At 43.7% G+C, this 24,509-nt stretch overlaps 1 protein-coding gene across 3 annotated transcripts; it reads left to right on the top strand.

The window, feature by feature from the left end:
• Positions 1–261: 261 nt before the first annotated feature.
• NIPSNAP2 (nipsnap homolog 2) lies at positions 262–23,679 on the top strand. Of its 3 annotated transcripts, none has more exons than XM_055001236.1 (11): positions 262–364; positions 5,703–5,842; positions 6,266–6,311; positions 7,919–8,013; positions 8,438–8,508; positions 10,644–10,784; positions 12,184–12,215; positions 16,778–16,872; positions 17,956–18,039; positions 18,392–18,497; positions 22,801–23,679. In XM_055001236.1, the coding sequence occupies exons 1-10, from the start codon at positions 276–278 to the stop codon at positions 18,454–18,456; spliced, it is 858 nt and encodes a 285-aa protein (XP_054857211.1). In that variant the 5' UTR covers positions 262–275; the 3' UTR covers positions 18,457–18,497; positions 22,801–23,679. The 3 variants fall into 3 exon arrangements, with proteins under 3 accessions (XP_054857211.1, XP_054857210.1, XP_054857209.1); XM_055001235.1 differs by lacking the exon at positions 22,801–23,679 and adding an exon at positions 18,898–20,867; XM_055001234.1 differs by lacking the exon at positions 22,801–23,679 and having other exon boundaries at positions 18,392–20,867.
• Positions 23,680–24,509: the final 830 nt, after the last annotated feature.

Below are 24,509 nucleotides of genomic sequence, written 5' to 3'. Positions count from 1 at the left end.
ACAGCTGAATAATCTGGACCGGGCGGGGGGAAGAGGGCGAAATCTGACTCAGATTTTTTTCGCTTTCCACCAGCACATGCAATAGGGCTGAGCCTTGACAAGAGTTACCTCAGCAATTGAGGTTTGGGATATGTATATAGATTCCATTGAGGTGGAATCACCATGTCTCATTCCCTGTCCTCCCATCCCAAATTCTTCCCTCATGGGGGTCCCTCTAGCGGCAGCTGGGGCACACTGCGCCCCTTCCTCCCACCCCGCCAGGTTAGGTGGTCAAGATGGCGGCCGGGGCGCTGCTGCGGGGGAGCCGGGCCCGCCTCCGCCCCTTCTCCGAACAGGGGGCCCGTTCCCGCCTTTTTTTCCTCAGGTGAGGGGAGCGCGGGGGGAGGGGAGGCGAGGGGGTTAATATGGCGGGAAGGGGTGGCGAACGGGCGGAGGGAGGGAGGGAGCAAGCTCGGATCTCCGCCTCCTTCCTCCCCCACCCTCAAGGTCAAGGCCTGGCCTGGGGGGTTTTCTCTCCCCCCTCCCGGGGGAAATGGGAGCGTCGTAATTCTCTCACGAGCTCTATCGAATAGTCCATATCGCCACAGCGAAAAGGGGGGAGTACCTTGAACAGGGTGGGCAGGCAGAATAAAAAATGTTTTAAATAAAAGTAAATATATGTTGGACGGCGATAGTTATTAAATCTTCTCATGATCCTCTCCCTCAGAAATTAACCTGGGGAGGGGGGAGAGTTCATAAGGGATGAGCAGGTGGAAATTATTATTAAAAGTGCTAATCCTAATTCAGAGCCTCCAGTAACTACAGGTTCACCCCATAATTCCCCCACCCCAGACAAAATGCATGTAGGCAGGCTCTCCCTGTTTCTCATGGGCTGGGGGGTTTGCAGCTGTTTTGTTTATTTTCCCTTTGGACGGGTCTTTTCTCATATTGTGTGTGTGTGGTGCCCTCAAGTCATAGCTGACGTATGGCGACCCCTGGTGGGGTTTTCATGGCAAGAGATAAACAGAGGTGATTTGCCATTTCCCGGCGCTTCGTTGGAGGTCTCTCATCCAATTACTAACCAAGACTGACCCTGCTTAGCTTCTGAGATCTGTCAAGATCAGGCTGACCTGGGCCATACCTCCCTCCATATGTATCGTATGTACACATTAAACATACAATAAATATTCATTCCTCTTATGTACCCTCACGGCAGAGGGGTGAAAGCAAGGATACTTTCCTCATTCTGAGTCGTCCCCCACCCCTGGCCACCATGATTAAGATTCAAGTTTATGGTTTATCTTAATTGGCTTATCCTTTTTCTCATGCCCAGCAGCTAATCTCCCGTCCTCTCATACACACATTAACAGTGCAATCCTATGCAGAGTTACACCAGTCTAAGCCCATTGAAGTCAATGGCCTTAGACTGGAGTAACTCTCCATAGGATTGCACTGTAAATCTCTCTCCAGTCTGCCTGCCTGGGGTGTCTTAACCACCAGTGAATGTAGGCAGGCTTCATTCTGCACTGAATTGTGTCAAAAATGAATTAGTTGCTGAGGGGGATTCATCCCCACAATAACCCTTTTCTGTGTATCTTCATTTCCAGTTTGGACTATCTTAACAGTCTCCACATATTTGATATATTTTCTGATATATGAAGAAGGGAGCTTTAACTCTCAATAGTTTATACCCTGAAAATCTTGTTCGTCTTAAATTGCCACTAGACTGCAATTCTGTGTGTGCCCCCAACCTCACTTCCTCATTAGCTAGACTAAAAAAGACTTTCCCCAAATACCTTACCCATTCAGTCTGCTATTCCCCCCTTATAATCCCCCAGTCTAAAATGTTTTTTTTTGCTTCATTTATACCGTCTATCCAATGGGGACGCAAAGTGGCTTACATAATTCTCCACTCCTCTATTTTATCCTTATAACAGTCCTGTGAGATAGGTTAGGCTGAGCAAGTATGACTGGCCTGTAGTTACCCCGCAAGTTTCCATGGCAAAGCAGGAAATCTAACCTGGGTTCCCCAGATCCTTGTCCATTACTCTAGCCACTACTCACACTGGAAGGTACATAACACCCAACCCCCGGTCTCTTGCTACATGATAAATGTGTTTACAGGGACATCTTCTGTATCCAAACATAGTCCTCCTTTTTATTTCTTTGCCCAAATACATTTTCCCCATTAATCAGTTTAAAACAGATAAATGAACAATCCTGTTGCCAGTGGATGGAGTTTTGTGAAAATTAGATTTATCTTATCTGCTCTTTGTCTCTATCTGCTACAAAGAAAGTGGTGGTAGAGATTGCCATCAAGTCATAGCTGATTTATGGCAATCCCTGGCTGGGTTTTCATGGCAAGAGACTAACAAAGATGGTTTGCCATTGCCTGCCTCTGCAACCCTGGTCTTCCTTGGAGGTTTCCCATCCAATTACTAACCAAGGGCTATCACTTGGGCTATCCAGATCAGGGCATACAAAGAAAGTACATGAAAATATTTCCAGCTAGAAACTGTCTGCAAACCATATATGGTGCTGAAATCTGGGGATCTTGTGGGCAATTTGACCTTGAGATTATGCATATGCAAGTACTGAGAATGTCAGTGGCTCCTCTCAGGTGTTCACCTAGTGCATGCAGAAACTGGTGCTTTGCCAAAGGAGATGAGAACTCGAGATGCATGTACTTAATTTCCGGCTTAAGATTCCAGCCATGAACAATGAGAGGTTGTTGAAACTTTTTCTTCGAGAACAATCCTCAGGTGGCCTTTCAAATGAAGAACTGTGGCTGAGAAAAACCAACCTAATACACGCTTTCCATTTCTCTCCTGCACATTTTTTTTTGCCTTCAAACTATCAGGTGCTGTAGTAGAATGCAAGAATAGTTTAAGAAAGATGTCCTTATCCAAGCAGGATATTTCTCCCCCAGAAAGATGAAGACAAATCACAAAAGAATATCCAGTGGTATTTGTTGACTACTTAAAAAGCTTAAAGAGCTCTTTGGTATCACGTGATGATCAAGTCTGATTTTATAATAATAACAACAACATTTGATTTATATACCGCCCTTCAGGACAACTTAATTCCCACTCAGAGCAGTTTACAAAGTATGTTGTTATTATCCCCACTACAAATCACCCTGTGAGAGCTCCTAGAAGCTGTGACTGACCCAAGGTCACCTAGCTGGCTTCAAATGGAGGAGTGGGGAATCAAATCCAGTTCTCCAGATTAGAGTACTGCACCCTTAACCACTACACCAAACAGCTCTGTTCCTAGGGCTATACCAAATAGGAGAGTTTTCATTTGGTTAAAATTCTAGTCAGTTCCCCATTCATTTCTGGAGGGATGTTATAGGAACACTCTGACTGATAGTACACATTGTCTGTGTGGTGCAGGCCCAGTTGAGAATGTCCTTTGCTGTTTACATTTTGTCTCTGTTGCCTTCCTTTTTCAATTCATGGTCAAACCAATAAAAATCAATTGTCTTTTTGCAAGCTGAGTCAAAAGTTTAATGTATAAAGTGGCTTTGTTTGCTATTGCAATTGAAAAACTGAGGTAACTCACTGTAGAAGCTCAAGGACAAGGGGTTGTTTGTATTGGCTCTAATTGATGTATATGTTTCCTTCTGTTCTGTAAAGTTGCGTTATGGTCAAGACAACCAACTGAACTGAATTGAGAAATGTGTCAGTTTCCCAGAAGCAAATGTTCAGGAGTTAGATGTTTAAGGACCACATAGTACTGGGAAAATAACCATCCAATGTCATGTTTTTAGCTGTCTGGGATTTTCCATTCCCGGGCAAAGTCTTCGCTAGTCATAACAGTTAACATTTCAGTAGCTCTTCCATTGTTCAAAGTACATTTGACACATTGTCACAGTAATCTTTACAAAAACCTTGTAAGGCAAGCCATTATCATCATCATATCTAATTCAGAACTGAGCTAAAGAGTGGATGAAAACTAAAGAGTGGATTTAAAAAAAACTGTAATGGCTGCCAAAGAAGGGGAACAGGAAATATTAGGGGAGTAGACAGGGGGAAGTGAAATGCTCCCTACAAGTCCTTGTGGGTCCCCCATTTGTTATCCTGTATTGTAGATTGGGGGGGGGGGACTGAAACTGACAGAGACAGGCTTGTGTTGTAATTAGAGTGTTGTCCTTAGACTTGGGAGATCCAGGTTCAAATCCCTTCTTTATCACGAAACTCATTGGGTGACCTTGAGCCAGTCATTCTCACTGAGCCTAACATACCTCATGGTGTTTGGAGGCTAAAAATAAAGGAGGACAGTGTGCATTGCTATGAGCCCCTAGACTCTAGACAAAGAGGGTTGCTAAAAACCGCCTAGTGAATATGTGACCGTGATTAGATTTAAACCAGCGACTTCCCAGATCACAGTTCATTCCCTTCACTTACACTGACTACATTTCCTAATGTGTCAACAAGGGTGAATGCTGTCTTAACTTTTACCTTCAGCAAATGATGTAAACATCACATAATCCTCACTAGCTTGCATGACAGATAAAAAAAGTCATGCACTCTAGGTCACAGTTGTGGGAAACGAGATACAAGTGGGTTCTTCAAGATAACAAAAAAACATTGCTTGCAAATTTGGAGGGTGGGAGGGAGTCTTTCTGCTGTGTCTGACTTTTAGCCTTGTGTCAACTTTATTGAAACAGCATAAACAGTTGCACTGTGGAACATTTGGATAATATAAATAGGGCTGCAAACTAGATGATCAAAGATTCTTGGAAAGATTTATGTGCTGGCTCACTCAGTTCTGAACTAGATTTGATTAAGAGGCAATTTACAGTACAATTCTAAGCAAAGTTACTCCCTTCTCTACCGGTTGACATTAACGGACTTAGAACTGCACTGTAAAACACCAGTTTTTCCTCCTAGTTTGCATTGGTAAGCCATTATTCTCCTGCAAAGGTAGTGGTTGCTGGGGTGAGGTCATGTAGTTAGTTAAGTGACTGGCCCAGCTAACCAATGTGTACATTTATAAATTTATGCCTAAGCGCTTTAAAGCCCGAGATATGAACTCTGGGAGTCACACCTGTCCCAATAGTTAACATGAGGTTTATAACATGCATTCATGCGGAGACTTCTAAAGGGCAAATTCTTGGTGGATTGCACCTCCAGCTTAGATGTGTCTGCCTTCCATTCTGCCACTTTTAGCCGCTCTCAAAATCTGCCACCTCTTCTCTGTTGATATACAGACCCTATAGGTAAACCACAGTGTCTAGAAAGGCCCATATTTTGAGTCTTTGCTTCTTTGACTTGTTAATGCCATCGTTCTTCAGTTGGCTGTGTTTCGACTCAATGTCAGAATCCTGTAGGACACACCTTGCATTTTTAGGCTTTTCTTGTCTTAGACTTAAAACACTTGTGATGGAGCAGGTGTTTAATCCTTTGGGTAACCTTGACTCAACATGTACATTTTTAAGTGTTTTACTCATGCTCTTCCACTACTCTGGGGGCAAAGATAGAGCATCTCTCTGCTGCTGAATAATGTGTTCGGTAACTTCCTTATATACTGATGGTTTAAAAGAGGTAGTGCTGGGAGTCAGGACAGTGTGGACATATCTTCCTCGGACACACCAAGCATACTCACAAAATGGTGTTCAACATGACTCACACACTGATAGTCCAATATCTAAAGATAATGCACAGAAAACAGTCAATAACTGGGAATATAGTTTTGATGCTGTCTTCCTTAACTTGCAGGGGCCTGGTATCATCCAATAACCGAGCCGGTGAAGATAGCTGGTTAAAATCATTGTTTGTCCGCAAAGTTGATCCCAGGAAAGATGCTCACTCCAATCTCTTAGCCAAAAGGGAGACCAGCAGTCTCTATAAATTACAATGTGAGTCACTGGTTTTATATTTCAACTACATTTTGTTTTGTGCTTTTTAATGCTTGGACCATTTAGTTAATTAATCTAGTACTATTAATTATTTTTTTAAAATTTGATTAACTAAAAAGGTGCTCCTGATTAATTGGGTAGCAAATTTTTAAAATGTTGATTATTTTTATTATAAGTACATACAGATTTTTGGGTGGCAGTTATATTTCCTCTTCTCTCAGGAAAGAATGCCTTTTCTGAATCGTGCCTACTGCCTCACTTGCAGGCATTCTCAAAAACAAAGGAAGAATGCCTTTTTCTTATGAACTGTTGTTTTATTCAAATGCAAATTCATGTGTATTTAATCAACCACCACTTGTCCTAGGGACAGCTCTCGTATTTTCCCTTACTTTCAACCTTTGTTGTTGACTGTTGCTGTTTCAGTTCACAATGTCAAACCAGAATGCCTAGACTCCTACAACCAACTTTGGTAAGTCCAGGGGTTGGACTGGGTGGCTGGGGGATTTTAAAACTGGAGTCTTAGCTATGCAGTGCCTCCAAAGAATATGGTACTTTTTAAGTAAAAAACAAACAAAACAGCTCCTTGTCTCCAAGGAGGTAGCAATCCAGATTTAGACAGCAGGGGGAAATAAAGAGGAAGAGGAGGAAAGAAAGAAAGAAAAGTAACAAAGGATGTGCAGCTAACTTGAAGCTAGAAGCTGTGATTTATGCCTGGAATTGCCTCCCAGACCATCTGCTTGATGTTACTTGTCTCTTTCAAATCTCTTCTCAAAACCTACCTTTAGGCACAATCCCTAAAAATCCCCTACTAAAACTTGAAGCTTCAGACTAAACACACATCACTGAAATGCATGGAGATTGTTCCCTTGTTTATATTTTTCCTTCTCCTCCTTCTGCTTTCTCCCTTGGGTCAAATTTTAGGAAACGGGCATCTGTATTTTTATATTCTGTAAAGTGCCATGTGCAATGATGATGCAAATATTACTAACAATATACTAACTTTGGTTTAGAAGGAAAAATAGAACACTTTTCTCATGAACGTAGTGAGATCAGCCTGTCTAGTATTTCCTGTCCAGCCCCTCATATTATGCCCATCTGAGGGGCAACATTGAGCACAACCAAGGTGATTATTCTCTTAGGGTTAGAACAATGACACACAGAACTGCAACATTCAGAAATGGTTGCAAAAATGAGTTTTGATTTATAGCCAAGAACCACCATGGTAGATACCCATCAGCTAGCTTGGTACAGGGGCCTGTGATGTTGGCTCTATCCTGGTTTCTCTGATTTGTTTTTAATTCAGAGAGCAGCACGAGAGGCTTTGAATCTGTGGTTGTAGAATCAAGCAGTGCCTGTACTGGTCAGAGGAACCCTAACAAGTGAGGTTGGTTAGGCTTAGAGAGAGTGACTGACCCAAGGTCACCCAACGCTTGAGCTATTCGGGAGGCACAGGACTTTTAAAAAGACACTTCTCTTTAAAACTGCAGTCTCATGCAGATTTACTTGAGTGTAAACTCCACTGAGCATAGTAGGATATACTTTTGAGCAGGGCTTTTTTTCAGCAGGAACATGGTGGAATGGAGTTCCGACACCTCTTTAAAATGGTCACATGGCCAGTGGCCCTGCCTCCCTGATCTCCAGACAGAGGGGAGTTTGGTGAGTGAGGACGGCAATCTAAACTCCCCTCTGTCTGGAGATCAGGGGGCGGGGCCACTGGCCATGTGACCATTTTCGCCATGGGCAATTCAAACTTTAAAAAACTCCCCCCTTGTTCCAGCTGACCCAAAGTGACATCATTGTGCGGTCTTGAGTTCCACCACCTCTTTTCCCAGAGAAAAAGCCCTGCTTTTGAGTATACATGGATCTAATTGTGCTGCGCTACACAGTGAGGGAGCCTCCTGTCTCATACATAAGAATTTTCATTCCAAAATAATTCCTCCGTTCAACTTACTATTTTAAACACCTGTCTCTGAGAATGTATGTTTACATAGGGTGAGAGTGGTGTGATTTTGTTCTAAGGATCAGCCATGGTGAAGGAAACTCAACATGATGTGTATGTTCCTTTTTTTTTTAAAGTCAAGAGGTGCTGCCAAAGATCCACGATGGGAAGGAGTATCCATGTACACTGGTGGGGACGTGGAACACGTGGTACGGAGAGCAAGATCAGGCTGGTAGGAGATAGATGTACAACAGCACCTGCAACTGTGCCAGTGATGTGTGATTGCAACAGGTGTTCTGTTCTAGCTGAGCTTGAGAACCTCTGGGTTGTTGAGCAAGAGTAGCCAGTGGGTTATGAACCAGAGAGAGAGGGGCATGGAGCAAAGTCAAATACTGTGGAAGGTGTCTGGGGCTCAGAAGGCTTTCAAAGGACTGGTGGGTGGCTCAGGAAACTGGTCTCTAGCGTGGCTTCCTGACCTGAGACCTTTAGTAATCTTAACAGGCACTGAAAGGAAGTGGTTTATCCATTCATGTGGAGGCTAGAAGTCAGGAGCTGCTGCCCATCTGAAGCCGAGGCAACAAGGTGGGCAGAGTGAGCATAGCTGAGCATCTCGTTAAAGAGGAGAGAACTTTAAAACATGCCCCTTTTGATTCCAGTCCACCTCTGGCGATATGAGGGAGGCTACCCAGCCCTGACAGAGGTCATGAGTAAGCTTCGACATGATAAGGTAAGGCCCAGGTACAAACCTGAACTGAGTGACGCTGTGGATTTCAGTGAGATTTCATTTCGACAGTATGACTTTGGCTAGAAGCATCCTCTAACAGAGCATAAACCATGACGTTTCCACTTGAGGTTTCTCAACGCTGCCAAGTGGTTTGAAAAACAAGAGCTGTGGAGTGGAGTGGTTAAGAGCGGCAGGACTCTAATCTGAAGAGCCAGGTTTGATTCCCCACTCCTCCGCTTGAAGCCAGCTCTGGGGGAGCTTAGGTCAGTCACAGCTCTTTCTGAGCTCTCTCAGCCCCACCCACCTCACAGGGTGATTGTCATGAGGATAATAACACACTTTGTAAACCACTCTGATTGGACGTAAAGTTGTCCTGAATGACAGTCTATAAATCGAATGTTGTTGTTATCGTTAGTGTTGCACTCCCTGTGGTCACTACACAGATTGTGCATGGTGTGCTGGTGTTGAAAGTTCAGTCAATGTTCAGTGCTGTTGGGATGAATCATCGCTTGTAAATTATGCTGATAAACAATTAAGGAACAGGGGGCCAAAGTGAGGAAGCTCTTCACCCTCTTCCAGTCCTCCTCAATGGGACATTTCAGGTCTGATGTAAAGGAGGAAGGGCTGTGAAAATTTCCAGGCCGGGCTTTTCCTGTGGTATGGTTGCTGCTGCTCCGTGCCCTATGTTGTTCCCACATCTTTGCTTTTTGACCTGGTGGAAGTCTGACAGACACTCATTTCTTCCCAGTGTTCCTTGCTGACTGTGCGAGAGGCTTTGGAACGTCTTTTGCCACAAGATTAGCAAGAGGCATTAAGCAAGTTTACCAACTGAATGGAAACTTAAGGAAAGCTACTTGAAGCATCATCTGGTTTTAGTGTGAGGAATAATATGGCCTAGGTACTTCCAGGAAATCTCTACTCCATCTACTTGGAAGCCTGCTGCTATCATGGAGGCAAACTGTTAACTTTAAATGTTGTTCTTGTGACTCTGACTGTTATAATCTCTGTGAGGATCCATATCTTTAGATCAGTGTTATTGTATATCTCTGAAGCAAACTGATCTCCATATCAGAAGCAGCGGTTTGCATCTACTCCTCCCTCCCCTCTCCTCCTCTATATCTGACCAGTTTCTTCTTGCCCTCCATGCATCTGACGAAGAGAACTGTGATTCTCGAAAGCTTATGCTACAATAAAGTTGGTTAGTCTTAAAGGTGCTACTGGACTCTTTTTGATTTTGCTACTACAGACTAACACGGCTGACTCCTCTGGTTATATATCTCAGTATTGTTATTGAAGCATTGCATAGACACACTAACTTCAGACTTACTTTGGGGCATTGGCTGCTCCATTTTGGTTGACGTTAGCAGCAGTTGCTTGTCTAGACCTTGGCAGAGTTGAGTAGCCATTGACATGTGCTGTGTAAATAGTACACTCTGCTGTCACCATCTTTTATTCTGTGCATTTAAAAAAGAAGGGTGGGTTTTTGCATGGTGACATACTGCCATTACATCACAAAACCAAACAGTCCACCCTCCCTCTTCTGCTGAATGTTCTTGCATTATGTGATATCCCAATACTCAGTTAGGATTCAGGTAAACATGATGGGGGATCCATGTGTATTTATTCATATGCCCACCTGTTCACATGTAAATTGGGCGTGGGGAGGTCTATTTTTTTTACATAAAACAGAGTATGCAAGTGAGGGTAAATCCTACTCCGTCTCCCTCTTTGCTTTCTATCATTCAAAACATTTCTGTCCCTGACTGGGTCTGATACCAGAAGTGATTCAGGCTGCAAATAGCTAAAGCACCAGTATGCTCCATTTTCCATAGAAAGATTCCCCCATCCCAGCTTTACACATGAATGCATTATATATATGGATTCCCCTCTCCCTATTGCTTTCACCTTGGCCCTTAGTGGCAACCAGTTCTGTAAAAATAACTTTTGTTGCCTTCTGAACTTTTAACAAGTACTTGTCGCAATCGTTTTTCCCTCAACAAGGTTGTCCGTCAAAGTTAGTGTATTGAAGAAACTTTTGGATTTGGTGGCATTTGGGTTTTAAGCAGACAATGGATTGGTTTTTATTGAGTACACATAGCATCCTGTTGTTAAGCTTTGCACTCTGGTTATTTTTTTAGGAATTCATGGAGTTCCGCAAAGCGAGAGGAAGTATGCTTCTTTCACGCAAGAATCAGCTGCTGCTAGAGTTCAGTTTCTGGAATGAACCAACTTCTAGGGTGGGGCCCAATATATATGAACTGAGGTCTTATCAGCTTCGCGTGAGTGCCCTTTCACATTTATAAACTATTCTTTTTAAAATTCAAATTCAAGTGAAAGAAAACTGTGCCTGTCATCAACTTCACCTCAGAAATGAGTCCCTCTTTTACCAAAAGTAACAGAGGATTCGAACATGAGTTAAGGCCTAAGAAACCAGACTGTACTCCAGCAACACGCTCTGAATAGGTCTGTCCATAAGTGTTTTTCAAGGATGTTGCTGGTAGAGAACAGGGCAGCCTGGCTAGATGTGGGTAACACAGATCATCACACTGCACCAGTGGTTCAGTATTTGCTGGTTTTCTCTTGAAAGTTCTGCCTTTTGAACAGGGAAAAGCCACATTCCTGACCCCTAATAATGCTAACAGCTGTGTTCACACTGGCTGGCTGGTCAGTTGATTAAGTATTGCTAATTGATCTCTTGTTATTGAACTACTCAAATACTGTCAAATAATCCTCTGCCCCTGTGTAGATGGCAGCTTCCCTTTTACATATCATTCTCGTGCTATTGTCAGCTAGGACAGAAGTGAGGGCTCCTTGCCTCCAAGCCCTGCTTGACACAACTACCTTTAAAAACTGACTTAGTTTTTTAATAGTTGCTGATGTTCTGTTTTATTTCTATTTTAATGGCATTTTTTTAAAAAAGTAACTGTAGGCTGATCCTAGTGTGCCAGCATAAAAGACAACGAGCAAGTTTGTTCATGTTTGTAAAAACCTAAACAAATATTGTTAAAAGTTATGATCAGGGCTTTTTTTCAGCAGGAACGCGGGGGAACGGAGTTCCGGAACCTCTTGAAAATGGTCATATGGCTGGTGGCCCCGCCCCCTGATCTCCAGACAGAGGGGAGTTTAGATTGCCTTCTGTGCTGTTGAGCAGCGCAGAGGGCAATCTAAACTCCCCTCAGTCTGGAGATCAGGTGGTGGGGCCACCAGCCATGTGACCATTTTCTCCGAGAGCAACCCACTGAGTTCCACCACCTCTTTTCCCAGAAAAAAAGCCCTGGTTAAGATAACTCAGTACAATTTTTAAAATTTAATTATTTTGCTATAATAGTTAACTAATTGTTTTTGTAATTAGCATTACTGTGAGACTTGCCGAATGTTGTGGTATCTTTTGGGTTTTTTAAAAAAGTAAAGTTAATGCTAAAAAAGTTTGATCATAATTTGACAATATTAAGCCAGTCCGTTGACCAAATCTTTCTTGATTAGTCACATGGCTAACCTTAGTAGAAAGGTACTTGCTTCTTACCCACGGTCTATGGAATTGTCTTTTTACTCACAGAATAGATTTTGAAAGATTTTATGGAAATCAAAAGGACGGCCTATGTTCTCTTTCCAGTCTGGGAAATGGAGGGAGGAATTTTAGTCTTAGGACCTAGTTGCATCTTTTTGTTTTCCTTTCAGCCTGGAACAATGATTGAGTGGGGAAACTACTGGTAAGTGTCCTTTACTATGTTATGAATGGCATCCTAGTCTTACCTGCAAAGCAGACAAACATGTAGCAAAGTAGGTGCTGGAAGGAGTTTCTGAGAATATATGATTTGTCTTGTTGGATCTGATCATGGTCCATTTAATCTAGCATTCTGCCTCCAACAGAGGCCAGCCAGATTCTTGTAGAAACTCCTGAGCAGGGCATGAAACTGATGGCTGTTGCTTGTCTGTCTTCAATAATCAATAATACAGTGCCTATGAACATGAAAGATATAGCCATTACCGTTATTAGCACTTGATAGACCAATATTCCTCAGCCTGCCTAATCCATTTTAAAGCATTTGAAGTTAGTAATGAATACCGACTCTCTCCACTACCAGAGGCAGTATGCCTCTTTATATCAGTTGCTAGGGAGCACAGGCAGGAGGATGCTGTTGCAGTCATCCTGATAGTGGGCTTCCTAGAGGCAGCTGGTCGGCCGCTGTGTGAACTGAATGCTGGACTTGAATGGACCTTTGGTCTGATCCTGCATGGCTCTTCTTACGTTCTTCTGTATTCATTATTATCTCTTCCTGAATGCAGCCACATCATTGCTCCACATTATATTTTGTTTTCAGTTTCTGCCCAGATAATTCCGAATATTGAATCTCTCTTTTCACAATTAGGACATACTTGGTCTGGGCAGGATTTGAACTGGGCTAACTTGCTTTTGTCCCACTGAGTGATTACCTCCTTCTTCTCTCTCCATATTCCAGGTGTTTGTTTTCCAGGTGTATTCTTGCTAAGATTGCTGGATTGTTTGTTGGGTGCTACTTTTTAAAGGATGTGTCCAACCTGCCTCTTAGTCTAGGAAGAGATTCCAATCCCAGAAGCCCATCCCATAGGGCTATAAGCCATTGTGGTCCTGAGAGCCAGTTTGGTGTAGTGCACAGGGCTCTAATCTGGAGAGCCGGATTTGATTCCCCACTCCTCCACTTGAAGCCAGCTGGGTGGCCTTGGGTCAGTCACAGCTTTTAGGAGCTCTCACAGCCCCACTCACCTCACAGGGTGTTTTGTTGTGGGGATAATAACAACATACTTTGTAAACCACTCTGAGTGGGCACTAAGTTGTCCTGAAGTCGGTATATAAATCAAATGTTATGTTATTTAGCTGTTCGTAGCAACTGCATTGGGCTACTTTTCCGTTATAATACCGGGGAGGGGAGATTTCCCTGGGGCCGTGACTTGGCAGACCATAGACCAGGAGTGGCCAAACTTGCTTAATGTAAGAGCCGCATCGAATAAATGTCAGATGTTTGAGAGCTGCAAGACATGATGCATTGAAGTGACTTCAGAGGAAGAGGTGGGTTTGGGGGAGTGTCCTGAACGTGACATCACAGGAAGGGGTGGGGTTTTGGAGCAGTATGCTGGAAGTGACATCATCAGAAGGGGTGGGGTTTGGGAAGAACCATCACCTGACCTTTGGCTTGGAAGTGACATCACAAAAGTGATCACAAAAGTGATGTCACATCCTTGCTAGGCTTCATCTCCAAAGTCCCCAGGTATTTTCTGAGTCAGACCTGGCAACTCCAATATTTTTATTGAAAATATGAAAGACATGGAAAGAAAGAAGGAAGTAAGGAAAAGGAGGGAGGGAAAGACATGGAAAGAAATGAGGAAAGAAAGAGAAGGGAGAAAGGGAAATAAACTAAACTAAAATGTATGGCCATGGCAATACTCAGAGACCACCGGGAGCTGCACAATATGTCTAGAAGAGCCACATGTGGCTCCTGAGCCGCAGTTTGGCCACCCCTGCCATAGACTAACAGTGCAATCCTATGCAAAGCTACTCCAGTCTAACCTCTTGATTTCAATGGACATAGGCTGGAGTAACTCTGTATAGGATTGCATTCTTAAACTGTAAATGGGTGTGTGCTTTGCAAAATGCAGAGAAAGTTAGCTTTTTAAAAGGAATGCACGCAAATGTATACTGAAATAGCAGTTGTCATTTTTTAACTTGTTCAATTTGTTTGTTTAAAGACAAATGTACTTAGGAGCTGTTAGTCTTCAGCCTTTCTCCCTCCCTTCTAGGCAGGCTGGCTGCTTTAGAATTTTTTTCTAAAAATGTTGCTGATCCGGTTAAAAATTAATTCAGTGTGTACCCATCCCCTCCCTTTTAAAAACAAAAATGCAATCATTTTAACAGGATAGGTAGATCAGTGGGTTCATGGTGTCACAATCATCAGCCCGTCAGTGCCGTGGGCATCGTGCTTCTGCTGTAAACTTGCAGTTTTCCTTGAACTCAGTCCTGGAGAAGAATAGATAACACTGGGCTAGAATGTTATTAAGTGCACTTCCGTGGTGCAGTGACTGCAAACAGCCTTAAAAACACGAGACTGTTTTTAGAACATGTTGGTAAGGTGAGGACCTGGAACTTCATCTCAGGGCGCTGTCCTCCTGTAAGGCAATCTCGCTCACCCTTTGTTTGGTTAACGGGGTTTGTTGACACGCAGAGAGGGTGACTACCCCAGAGGTTAAGATCCCCTACAAGGGAAAAATGTCAGAGCTGCACTCAGAGAAAAAACAACGTTTTAGCTGGCTGTTCCCTGAAAGTGTCCTCCATCCCTTGACTTTTTAAAAATAATTTTTACTGACCCAAGTGCAGTACTAATTCCTCAGGTTTTCTTTAAAACGGGAGCATGAGACGTAGTTCTACAAGGTGTCTGTGTTTTTTTAAAGATGAATGATAACAAGATTTTGTGGAGTTTGCTACCTAAAAGGTCCTCTCCAAATGAGAAAATAGTCCAGTAACACCTTTAAGACTAACCAATTGTATTTATTTATTATTTATTAGATTAGATTTTTAGTCTGCCCTCCCCGCCAGGTGGGCTCATAAGCTTTCAAGAATCACTCATAAGCTTTCGAGAATCACTTTCAAGAATCACTGTGGCATAAGCTTTCGAGAATTACAGTATCTGACGAAGATACTTCTGACGAGGATACTTCTGACACAGTATCTAACAAATCACTGCATCTGATGAAGAGTACTGTGATTCTCAAAAGCTTATGCCACTGTAAAGTTGGTTAGTCTTAAAGGTGCTACTGGACTCTTTTCTATTTTGCTACTACAGTGTCACGGGCTGGGCTAGCCCAAGCAGGGTGGTTCAAGTCCAAACCTTAAGGCCAAAGTCAAAGGGGAGTTCCAAGAGCGAAAGCCAAGTCAGACCGGTGGTCAGAGTCCAAGAGCAAAGTCAGGCACAGTCCAAGGTCAGGCACCGATAGCATCAGGTCCAAAAGTAGGCACGGGCAAGGTCCACAGAACACAGAGTGGTTGCAGACAGTAGACACGTTGCTTCCACACCCAGCAGTTCCTCCAGACTGGCTCTTATAGCCAGGCATGGTTTTCAGCCAGCTGCTGGGGCTCCATCCTGACGCTACTCATCGTCACTCTCCAGCAGCTGGCGTTGGCTCAGGAGGCGAGCACTGCGCCGTCTCTCCTGCAGTTCCAGTCTCTGGTGCTGCCTGTGGCGTTCCTTGGGCGTGGGTGAACCTGGGGGCGTGGAGGCTCTTGGCTGCGCTGCACCTGTAGAAGTCCCTGGCTGAGCTGCCCCTGTGGTATTGGAGCTAGAGGGTGCTGGTGTCTCAGCTGCTGACTCATGGCAACCCGTGCTGGGGTTTTCAAGGGAAGAGACTAACAGAGGTGGTTTGCCATTGCTTTCCTCTGCATAGTGAGCCTGCTCTTCTTTGGAGGTCTCCCATATAATTACTAACCAAGGCAAATCCTGCTTAACTTCTGAGATCTGATAAGCTGGGCTAGCCTAGGTTATCCAGGTCAGGGTTGATAGAGACTAGGACTTAGGAAAATACTGTCACCTCTGGAATGTGTTGCCTTAAGTAACTGCTTCATGACACTTCATAGTAGGACCAGCTCTGCCACAAAGCCCCTAAACAACTTGAGATGGAACAAAACTCAGTACAGGTCTTTCAGTCCCTGGAATTCTCAAAGAATTTAGAAACCAGTCTCCACCAGTGACTGGAGGTAAAACTGGAATCGACAGAGCTGTGGTCTGACTCCATCAGAAGCAGCTTCATATGCGCAACATGCCAGCGAGTTGAAGTGGCCCCAGTGAGGTTGGAGAGTTGTGCTTGGATGGATTTGCAGGTTCTGAGTGCAAACCCCATGAACTTATTACACGGCCGTAGGCAAATCACTCGCACTACAAAAGTGTAACACCACTTAAGGTGGCTCCGTTCGCCTTGTTTCTTCGTTCACAAAATAGGAAGAATAGAGGCTTGGCATTCAAGGTTGATTTTTGAGGACATGTAATAAAGATTAGAAAACCCTGAACGTGATTAAAAGCATGATACAAACCATAACCCCTATATACAGTGATCTATATAAACTAAATTGATACAGGCTTTGTAGGAGCTTGACATTTTCCTCTCTGGATATTGAGGGCTTTGAGTGAGTTTTGTTTTTTTGTAGTGGGGTGCCCAGGACATTGCTGCATTCTGGTGAAATGGTATTTACTCCTCTCAGCTCTGGAGTTCATGTCCTGTTGGTAAAGACCCTTTTTCTTCTTTTCAGGGCCCGTGCCATTCGTTTCCGACAAGACAATGAAGAAGCTGTGGGTGGCTTTTTCTCACAGATTGGGCAGCTGTATATGGTTCATCATCTCTGGGGTATGATAGGTTTCAGTGTGATTTGCTAAGCACACTCTCCCTTCCTCCTGTTATAGCTCAGCTGTGAACATAAAGGATGCAGCTGACAATTATTTGCACCCAGGGCTTTTTTTCTGGGGGAAAAAGGTGGTGGAACTCAGTGGGTTGCCAGCACAGGGGGCAACTCTTGGCGGGAGGTGGTGCCCCTGGTACCACGTGCGCGCGCACAAAGTGCATGCACGCTCCCAGGACCAATGATGTCACTTTGGATCAGCTGGAACAAGGGGGGAGTTTTTAAAAGTTTAAATTGCCCTTGGTGAAAATGGTCACATGGCTGGTGGCTCCACCCCCTTCCGCATGGAGGATGAGCTAAATCCCCCCTTTGCCTGGAGATCAGGGGGCGGGGCCACCAGCCATGTGACCATTTTCAAGAGGTTCCGGAACTCCGTTCCACCACGTTCCAGCTGGAAAAAAAGCCCTGTTTGCACCCCAATTTTTTTTCCAGAAGAAAGCTCATATTTTGTTCATGTTTTTATCACTGAATTTGGGGTTGGGGAAGGAACATTCCCTCTGTACAAAGGCAAGCAGTGCTAGATATCCTGCTGGGGTTATTTAGGAGGGCATGCCTTACGCATGTACCGTCTGTGCACACTGTATGCATAAGAGGATCACTGAACTCACATGAGGATATCCCAGAGAGCTCCTCTGCTCTGCTTTCTAGGGAGGCAGCCGTCGTTCTGTCTATGGCTGACAAGAGGCATCCTGGGAAGGGATGGAGCAGGCCCTAACTCTGGCATCTGAACATTTCAAGAGCAGGGGTATGCACTCCTCTTTAACCAAGAGTTTGTACTGCCCCTCCTACCAATTGATCCTCTGCCACTTCCAAGCAGTTCATTTAAATTGGTGCGTGAATGTAGTCCAAGCCTCCTCATTGAAACACAGTCCCATGGGAAGGGCGGGTGGTGCCCTGACACTGAAAGCAGTTTAGGATTTGTAATGATGGCTTGACCGCAGACCTACTTATCTGTGGTATTCATCTCTGTTTGAATGGATGATGTTGATGGACATCAAAGCACAGATTTCTTTTCCTCTTAACACTCCCAGCTTACAAAGATCTCCAGTCCAGAGAAGACACCAGGAACTCTGCATGGCACAAGCCTGGATGGGACGAGCTGGTGTACTACACAGGTAACAATTTGCTGCTCTTGCAGTAGGGTTCAATCTATAAACCTGCTAGGGAATTTGCATTCTTGATTACATCCCTCCTCGGCTCTTGCCCTAAAAGTTCCACCATTCCCACTTTGCATAAAGAAAATCAGAGGCAGCGTGAGAGAATTCTTCATTGCATGATCTTCATCTTCCAAGTTCAGAGGGCCCCCGAGGATGTGCCACCCTCCATCCCTAGGAAATCTTGAAGTTTCTGTTTGCTTGTGTCATATTTTGATGGCAATCACATCCCATGCATGGTCCATGTGCTTAACTCTTACGTAATCATTTTTGAATTAAAAAACAAGTCCCTCGTCTTCTTTTTTATTTCCAGTGCCCCTAATTCAAGAAATGGAATCCAGAATTATGATACCACTGAAGATTTCTCCTTTGCAGTAAAGTCACTGATTGAACGGCATCTGTCTGTAAATTTAAAACGAGTATGTCTTTTTTGTTCATTTGACAGTATGTGTGTGGCAACAGAAATATTGATTTTTGACTGTATACTGGGGCTTATGAATGAGACCTCTCTCTTTTTATTTCAAGTCCATGCAGGAGCACTTAGAGATGCGTTGGGGGAAAGCATAGGGCCATAATTTAAGTCTTAGTGCTCAGCCACATAACCTGGCTCTCTCTGATTTGAAACACAGCCAGACACTGGGGGAGCTGGCAGGCGCTGATGAAAACGCACAAACTTCAGTAGTTGCACGAGCTTTAAACTAGTGAATGAATACTGTATTTAATCGTGGGGGAGATTTGTCAAGGGGATTCCTCTGCGTTGCTTTTTTCAGAATCATGGCTGATGGTCAAGCTTGTAGAGATTTTTTCTTTTTTTTGCAGGAGCAAAAAAATTCTACCTGAAAAATAGCTCTTTCTGACACTCCAGAAAATGTATTGCTGCATCAACCCACTTATTAAAGATGTGCAATTTTACTGTATCTTCCTAGTTCCACGCTGAGTCTGAAACTTGAAGGGAAAACAGCCAGAGGTGTTCACTCTCAATCATGTGTGGCAGGACCTTTCATAAACAGCTGCTAGGGAGACTGCTTACTCTTCCCTGATTCCTCTGTCCTCATTTCCTGGATTGGCAAAGGGTAACAAACAGAATTCTTGCTTTTTTTCCTCCTCGGGAACCTTTTGAAGCTTCCAGTACTCCTCTTTTTTCCCCATTGATCTGTCAGGAAGCACTCCATATGGTTATCTTTTTTTTGGTCTTAGCCAGTCAGATAAATCAGTTGGTAAAGCTTCTCCTGGGTTGTATTGCTACAGGCTGCAGGTGTGGGGTGTGGCAGGGGAAAGAGTTGCAATTTTGAATGGTCTCCTGTAGGGAGAAAAAAACCTCCCTGCATATAAAAACTAGCATGTCAGGGAAGCAGCCAGTGAACCCATGGATGTGAGAAGCATTCAGGCATGCACCCCTTCATATGCAGTGGATGATTGTGCGGAGAATATAGACTAGGTCTTTTGACCTAGTAAAGGTGATGAGAATGTAGCATGTAATAAAGGAAATAGCTATTCATAATCTGAATGCCCATTTCTAGAAAATTAATGTGAACTATCTAGTGAACTCATTTTGCTGTTCCCTTGATCAAAAGCAGTCTCAAATATAGCATTTTACCAATTGTTGATGGCTTTAAAATGTGTGACTATAAAAATGTAGTGTCTAAGGAGTGTAGCCTCCTGTACTAGAAAACGGTAGGCTGGCCATTTCTGAGATAATCAGTGATAATGCATAATGAATGTTGACGTGATGTCCTAGCACAGAAATAGAAAATCCATACACTCTTCCTTAGTGCTGTGTGTGAAGGCACTCACACAGTGTATGTATGTATACCCCAAAAAGTCCCACAATGGTCAGTGAGTCTTGCTGTTGCATAAGGGTGAAAAGGATTGCAACATTAGTACTGAGCTACATGCTCCACCTGCAGTATGTATTTGGAGACCTCTTCCATTGTCTTTCCACTGAAAAGCAGGTGGAGTGATGTGTATGAATTCCTCCCCTGTCCTCCATTTCCCCCCCTACAACTGTGCCCCCAGCTTATATTCAAAAACCCTTATTTCCATCACACAAAAGGGTTTGGAGCCCTCAGGGAGAAGGGTTGCAGAGGAAAACTTACTTGGGGGTGGGGTGGGGAGAAGGGTCAGGTATCCATCGGCCTGCTTCTTGCTTGCAAATCATCCCCTGTTGACACCACTCTTTCTTCTGGAGGTGAGGCAGTGTTGAGGAGTTCCCGCAAGGTGTGTTGTGGGTGTAACGTGCAGTTCAAACCTTAGTCACATTGGGAAGAAGTTCAGCCTGTGACCTGTGAACTTTGGAGGAGAGTCAGCTTGTGTGGTAAAGTCTGAGAACTCCCCAGGCTACGCTGTTCACATCAACTGAACTAGAATCAGTGGCATGAAAATTTTACAAGCACTCCTGGATTACACCATGAAGCAAACCAGGGGATGCAGGGTTAGAGGTTCACTTAATAAACTTTCATGATTTCAACCAGTTATGTGGTTTCACTAGCTGAGCAGCAGAAGGTCGTTCTGAATAGATATCAGGCTGAAACCTATTAAATCACTTTGAACTTGCAAAATCACGGTGTCTCCTGTGTTCAGTTTTCTGTTTTTTGATTTTGCTTTAGAATAGAGGAAATTGTTGGTGTTTGTAATTATAAGAACATCCTGTGCATTGAAGTAATTATCCTGTTGGCTAACGAATCAGTGCAATGCACTGTGTGTCTAGTTGCCTACAAAACATCCACTTTATACATTACAGTGAGTTTTCTGCCAGAATGTGTCAATAAAATAATTTTGATTTTTGCATACCATCAGCATTGTCTGGATTTATTTCAATAATTTTGGATTTTGAGTTTTCCCCAAAGACAGTCTCTTTAGCCATAAGCAAGCTAGTACACGGGTATTTAAAGTTCAGTTAACTGAGTAAATTAAGACACTAGTCCTACATTCATCTCTTAGGTACAGGCTATTGGGACCTGAATCTTCCCTCTTGGATCTGGTTTTATCAGATTCAAGATGATACTGAATGAATTCAGACGACCTGCAATTATTATGGCTAAGCAACGGGATATTATTACCAATGTGCTAGGCACTGCACCATCCATTATCGGAACATAGTTAAATGGGCCAGAACAACAAACCAAGAACCTTGAGGGATGGGTGTGGAATTGTGCTGGACTGCATTATTGATTTGAGCTACTTCACCTGTTAGTTGGCTGTCAAATATGTATAGAGAGAGCACATGAAAGAAAACTTACAGCGCCATCCTAAGTGGAGTTAAACCCTTCTAAGCCCATTGACTTTCATGGACTTAGAAAGGTGTAATTCTGCTTAGGATCCTACAGTCAGTTTCCCAAACTTTCCCATTTCGAAGAAACCAACAAAAGGAATAGCTAGTGTCTTCTTTTTTGTTTGTTTTCTGACTAGTGAGCCAAGTTGAAGGCTGAGCCAAATAGAAGCTCCTTTGAATTTGTGGATGGTCTGTGAATAGGGCTTTCTGGATTTTGTTTCCCAGATGGAAATAAAGGAAGAGTTTGAGTAATCTCACCTGACAATTCCCCATGTGCAAACAATACCTCTGTAACATTCCACATTGACTCCAAGGTCTGGATGTTTGCTTTGCCTGTCAGTCATGCAGACCTAATGAACTCTCTTATTCCCTCATAGTCCATCTCTAACATCATCATTAGATCAGTCGTTAGAATCCCAAATGTTCCAGACCAACAGACTGGTGTGGGTTGTCTTGAAAATTTCCCACAGGTCCCTTTACAGGCTTTCCCCCCCTGTAATTAAAACTCGAATGTCCTAGTTTGATTTGGGGAGGGTTTGCATGGGGGCCCTGAAAACAAAACATGGACTTTGCAGATCACAGTTTTGGAGAGGGTGAATGTTCTGCTTCAGACTTTGTTATTGTTAGAAACAATACTTGGTATTTACATAACCACATTTCAAGAGCTCAAAGCATTTCATATCTATTGTCTCAATAAACCTTACAAAAATGCTGTAAGGCAGGCTGGTGATATCTCCAACATCACATTTGGGGTGTGTGTTGTGTTGGATGTTCCATCCCTAAGTACATCTTGGGCCAGCTCTGCTAAAATCGAGTTTCTGGGCATTCCCTAAGAGTAATCAAGATAGTGGTTTAGCATTGTAAAAATGGCTACCTTGTACAACCACTCTGGATTTTCCTGTACAAGGGTGGGATAGAGGGCTTTTATAGCTGCTGGGGAATTAGACCAACACATCATGGTGAATTTCAGAAAAACAATTCTCAGAAGAGCAACAGGAGCAAAAGCAGCCAGTCTGGTGTACATTCTTGAACAGCTTGTGAAGGTCTACCCTGTTGTTTAAAGTGGGTGGAATTGATTAACTTGGCTGCAAGCACATTCTCTGACCTAAAATGTTTGGCCGTTTCCAAAACAGATAATTCTCTGTATAGCTTTTGCTGCTTCCCTGGGGCAGCGACACATCTTTTCTCTGGCACTTTCTTAGCCTCAGCCCTAGAAGGCCATTTCCCCCTTCTACAGAAAGCTTTTTTTTTAATCATGATTTTTTAGATCACTATAGTGTTAAAATGGTATAATAATCTGTTGCCATGATCTACTGCTTAACATCTTTCTTTTTTTAAAAAAGTCTCTAGCATTTTTCTTTGCAGAGTTATAAGGGGGAAAGTACAGGCTGCACCTTTCCTTTTATAACTCCACAATGAAAATGGTTAGAGTTGTACTTTTCTAATTTCAGATGCAGCAGTTGAGCAAAAGAAGATCGTAAGAAAGGCCTTGCTGACTCAGATAGGCCTGACTCAAATGCTGCCATGGTAGGTGGTGATCTCATGGTTGGAGTACCAGACATCTACCTTTATGGCTGTAATTTACTTCCTATGGGCAACCAGCTAGATCATACATTAAGGTCTCATTAAGCTACTTCTCCCTGAAAAAGTGGGCTGCTGATTGGGAGGCACGTGATCCAACTGATTCCTGTGGGGAACCAATGACCAGCATTAACTATTACAGGCATAACTACTTGGGACAGAAAAGTATTAACAGCCCAGAGGTCCATCTGGTTCAGCATCATGTCTCCAGCATTGGCAAAATGCCCCTAGTAACTATGAGGAAGACAGCCTTCTCTTGTTTGTCCTCCACATCAGATGCTCAGAGGTATACTGCCTCTGAATGTGGGGGTTCTGTTTAGCCATTATAACAAATAGCCATGTGTGGAGTGTCACCTCTCTCTCTTCCTTCATGTCCCCCTTCAAGATCCATCTTTTTTGTCTGCAACCAAATGGAGTATATGTAATTTTATTTCTCATGTTCATCCTTTTCTACCTCCCTCTGTTGTCCGTCCACTGTCAAGATAGATTGTTGGGAGCAGGGACATTTCTGGGTTTGCTTATGACATTGATAACGGGTTGGATTCTCTCCTACCTCTCCAATGAGCAAAGAGTGAAGCCTTCCTCCAGTTTAAGTGACTCTTCCATCGGAGGCTCTTTGAGTTGGATAAAGGTTCCTTGGGGGACAGCTGGCTCCACCCTGGTGTGTATTAATAATAATAATCATGTTCTCTATTAATTTGTGGATCTTGCCACAAAATTTGTGGATCTTGCCACAGAGCGGAGTTCTGGCACCTCTTGAAAATGGTCACATGGCCGGCGGCCACGCCCCCTGATCTCCAGACAGAGGGGAGTTTAGATTGCCCTCCGCGCCGCTCCAGTGGTGCAGAGGGCAATCTAAACTCCCCTCTGTGGAGATCAGGGGGCGGGGCCACCGGCTATGTGACCATTTTTGCCGAGGGCGATTTAAACTTTAAAAAACTCCCTCCTTGTTCCAGCTAACCCAAAATGACATCATTGGGCAGTCCTGAGTTCCAGGAGGGAAGGAAAGGGGAGAAATTACTTCCTCTGGAAAGCTATTTCACAAAGAAAAAAGGAAGTATGCCAACATATACAACCCCCCAAACAGTCCTGAGTTCCACCACTGAGTTCCACCACCTCTTTTCCCAGAAAAAAAGCCCTGGGCAGAACTCTGGTTAAAACGGAGTCCAGCTTTGAGCCCTTTACAACTCCACAGTGTTTCAGTTCCTGTCGAAAAGAGCCCCTTTTCAGATTCTCCCTAACAGAAACCCTGGCATGCCTCAAGTTCCTTGGCTCCTGCACAATCATGCTATTGTTCCAGCAAGGAGCGTGAGAATTCAGCAAGAGGGTGCTGCTATAGAAGGCTTTCTTCACCCAGGAATGTTCACTTTCTTCTAATCCAAGTTGCCGCAGCTGTACGGTCTGCAGGCACAAAAAAGATTCTTGCTTAGGAGTGGCATCTAGAAACGGTCCAGGGATCTTTCCAGGACATCCCTTGAATGAGGACCCGTCTGACTTTCAAGGAAAGCAAATGGCCGAGACACCCTGAATAACTGTGCGAGTGTTAACATCAGGTTTGTAAAAGGCGAGCGAGTGAGCA

The sequence above is a fragment of the Eublepharis macularius genome, chromosome 17 (genome assembly GCF_028583425.1).
Source record: "Eublepharis macularius isolate TG4126 chromosome 17, MPM_Emac_v1.0, whole genome shotgun sequence".
NCBI classification, from domain to species: domain Eukaryota; kingdom Metazoa; phylum Chordata; class Lepidosauria; order Squamata; family Eublepharidae; genus Eublepharis; species Eublepharis macularius.
The sequence above is the reverse complement of the archived record's forward strand: the minus strand, read 5'-3'. Positions and strand labels throughout refer to the sequence as shown.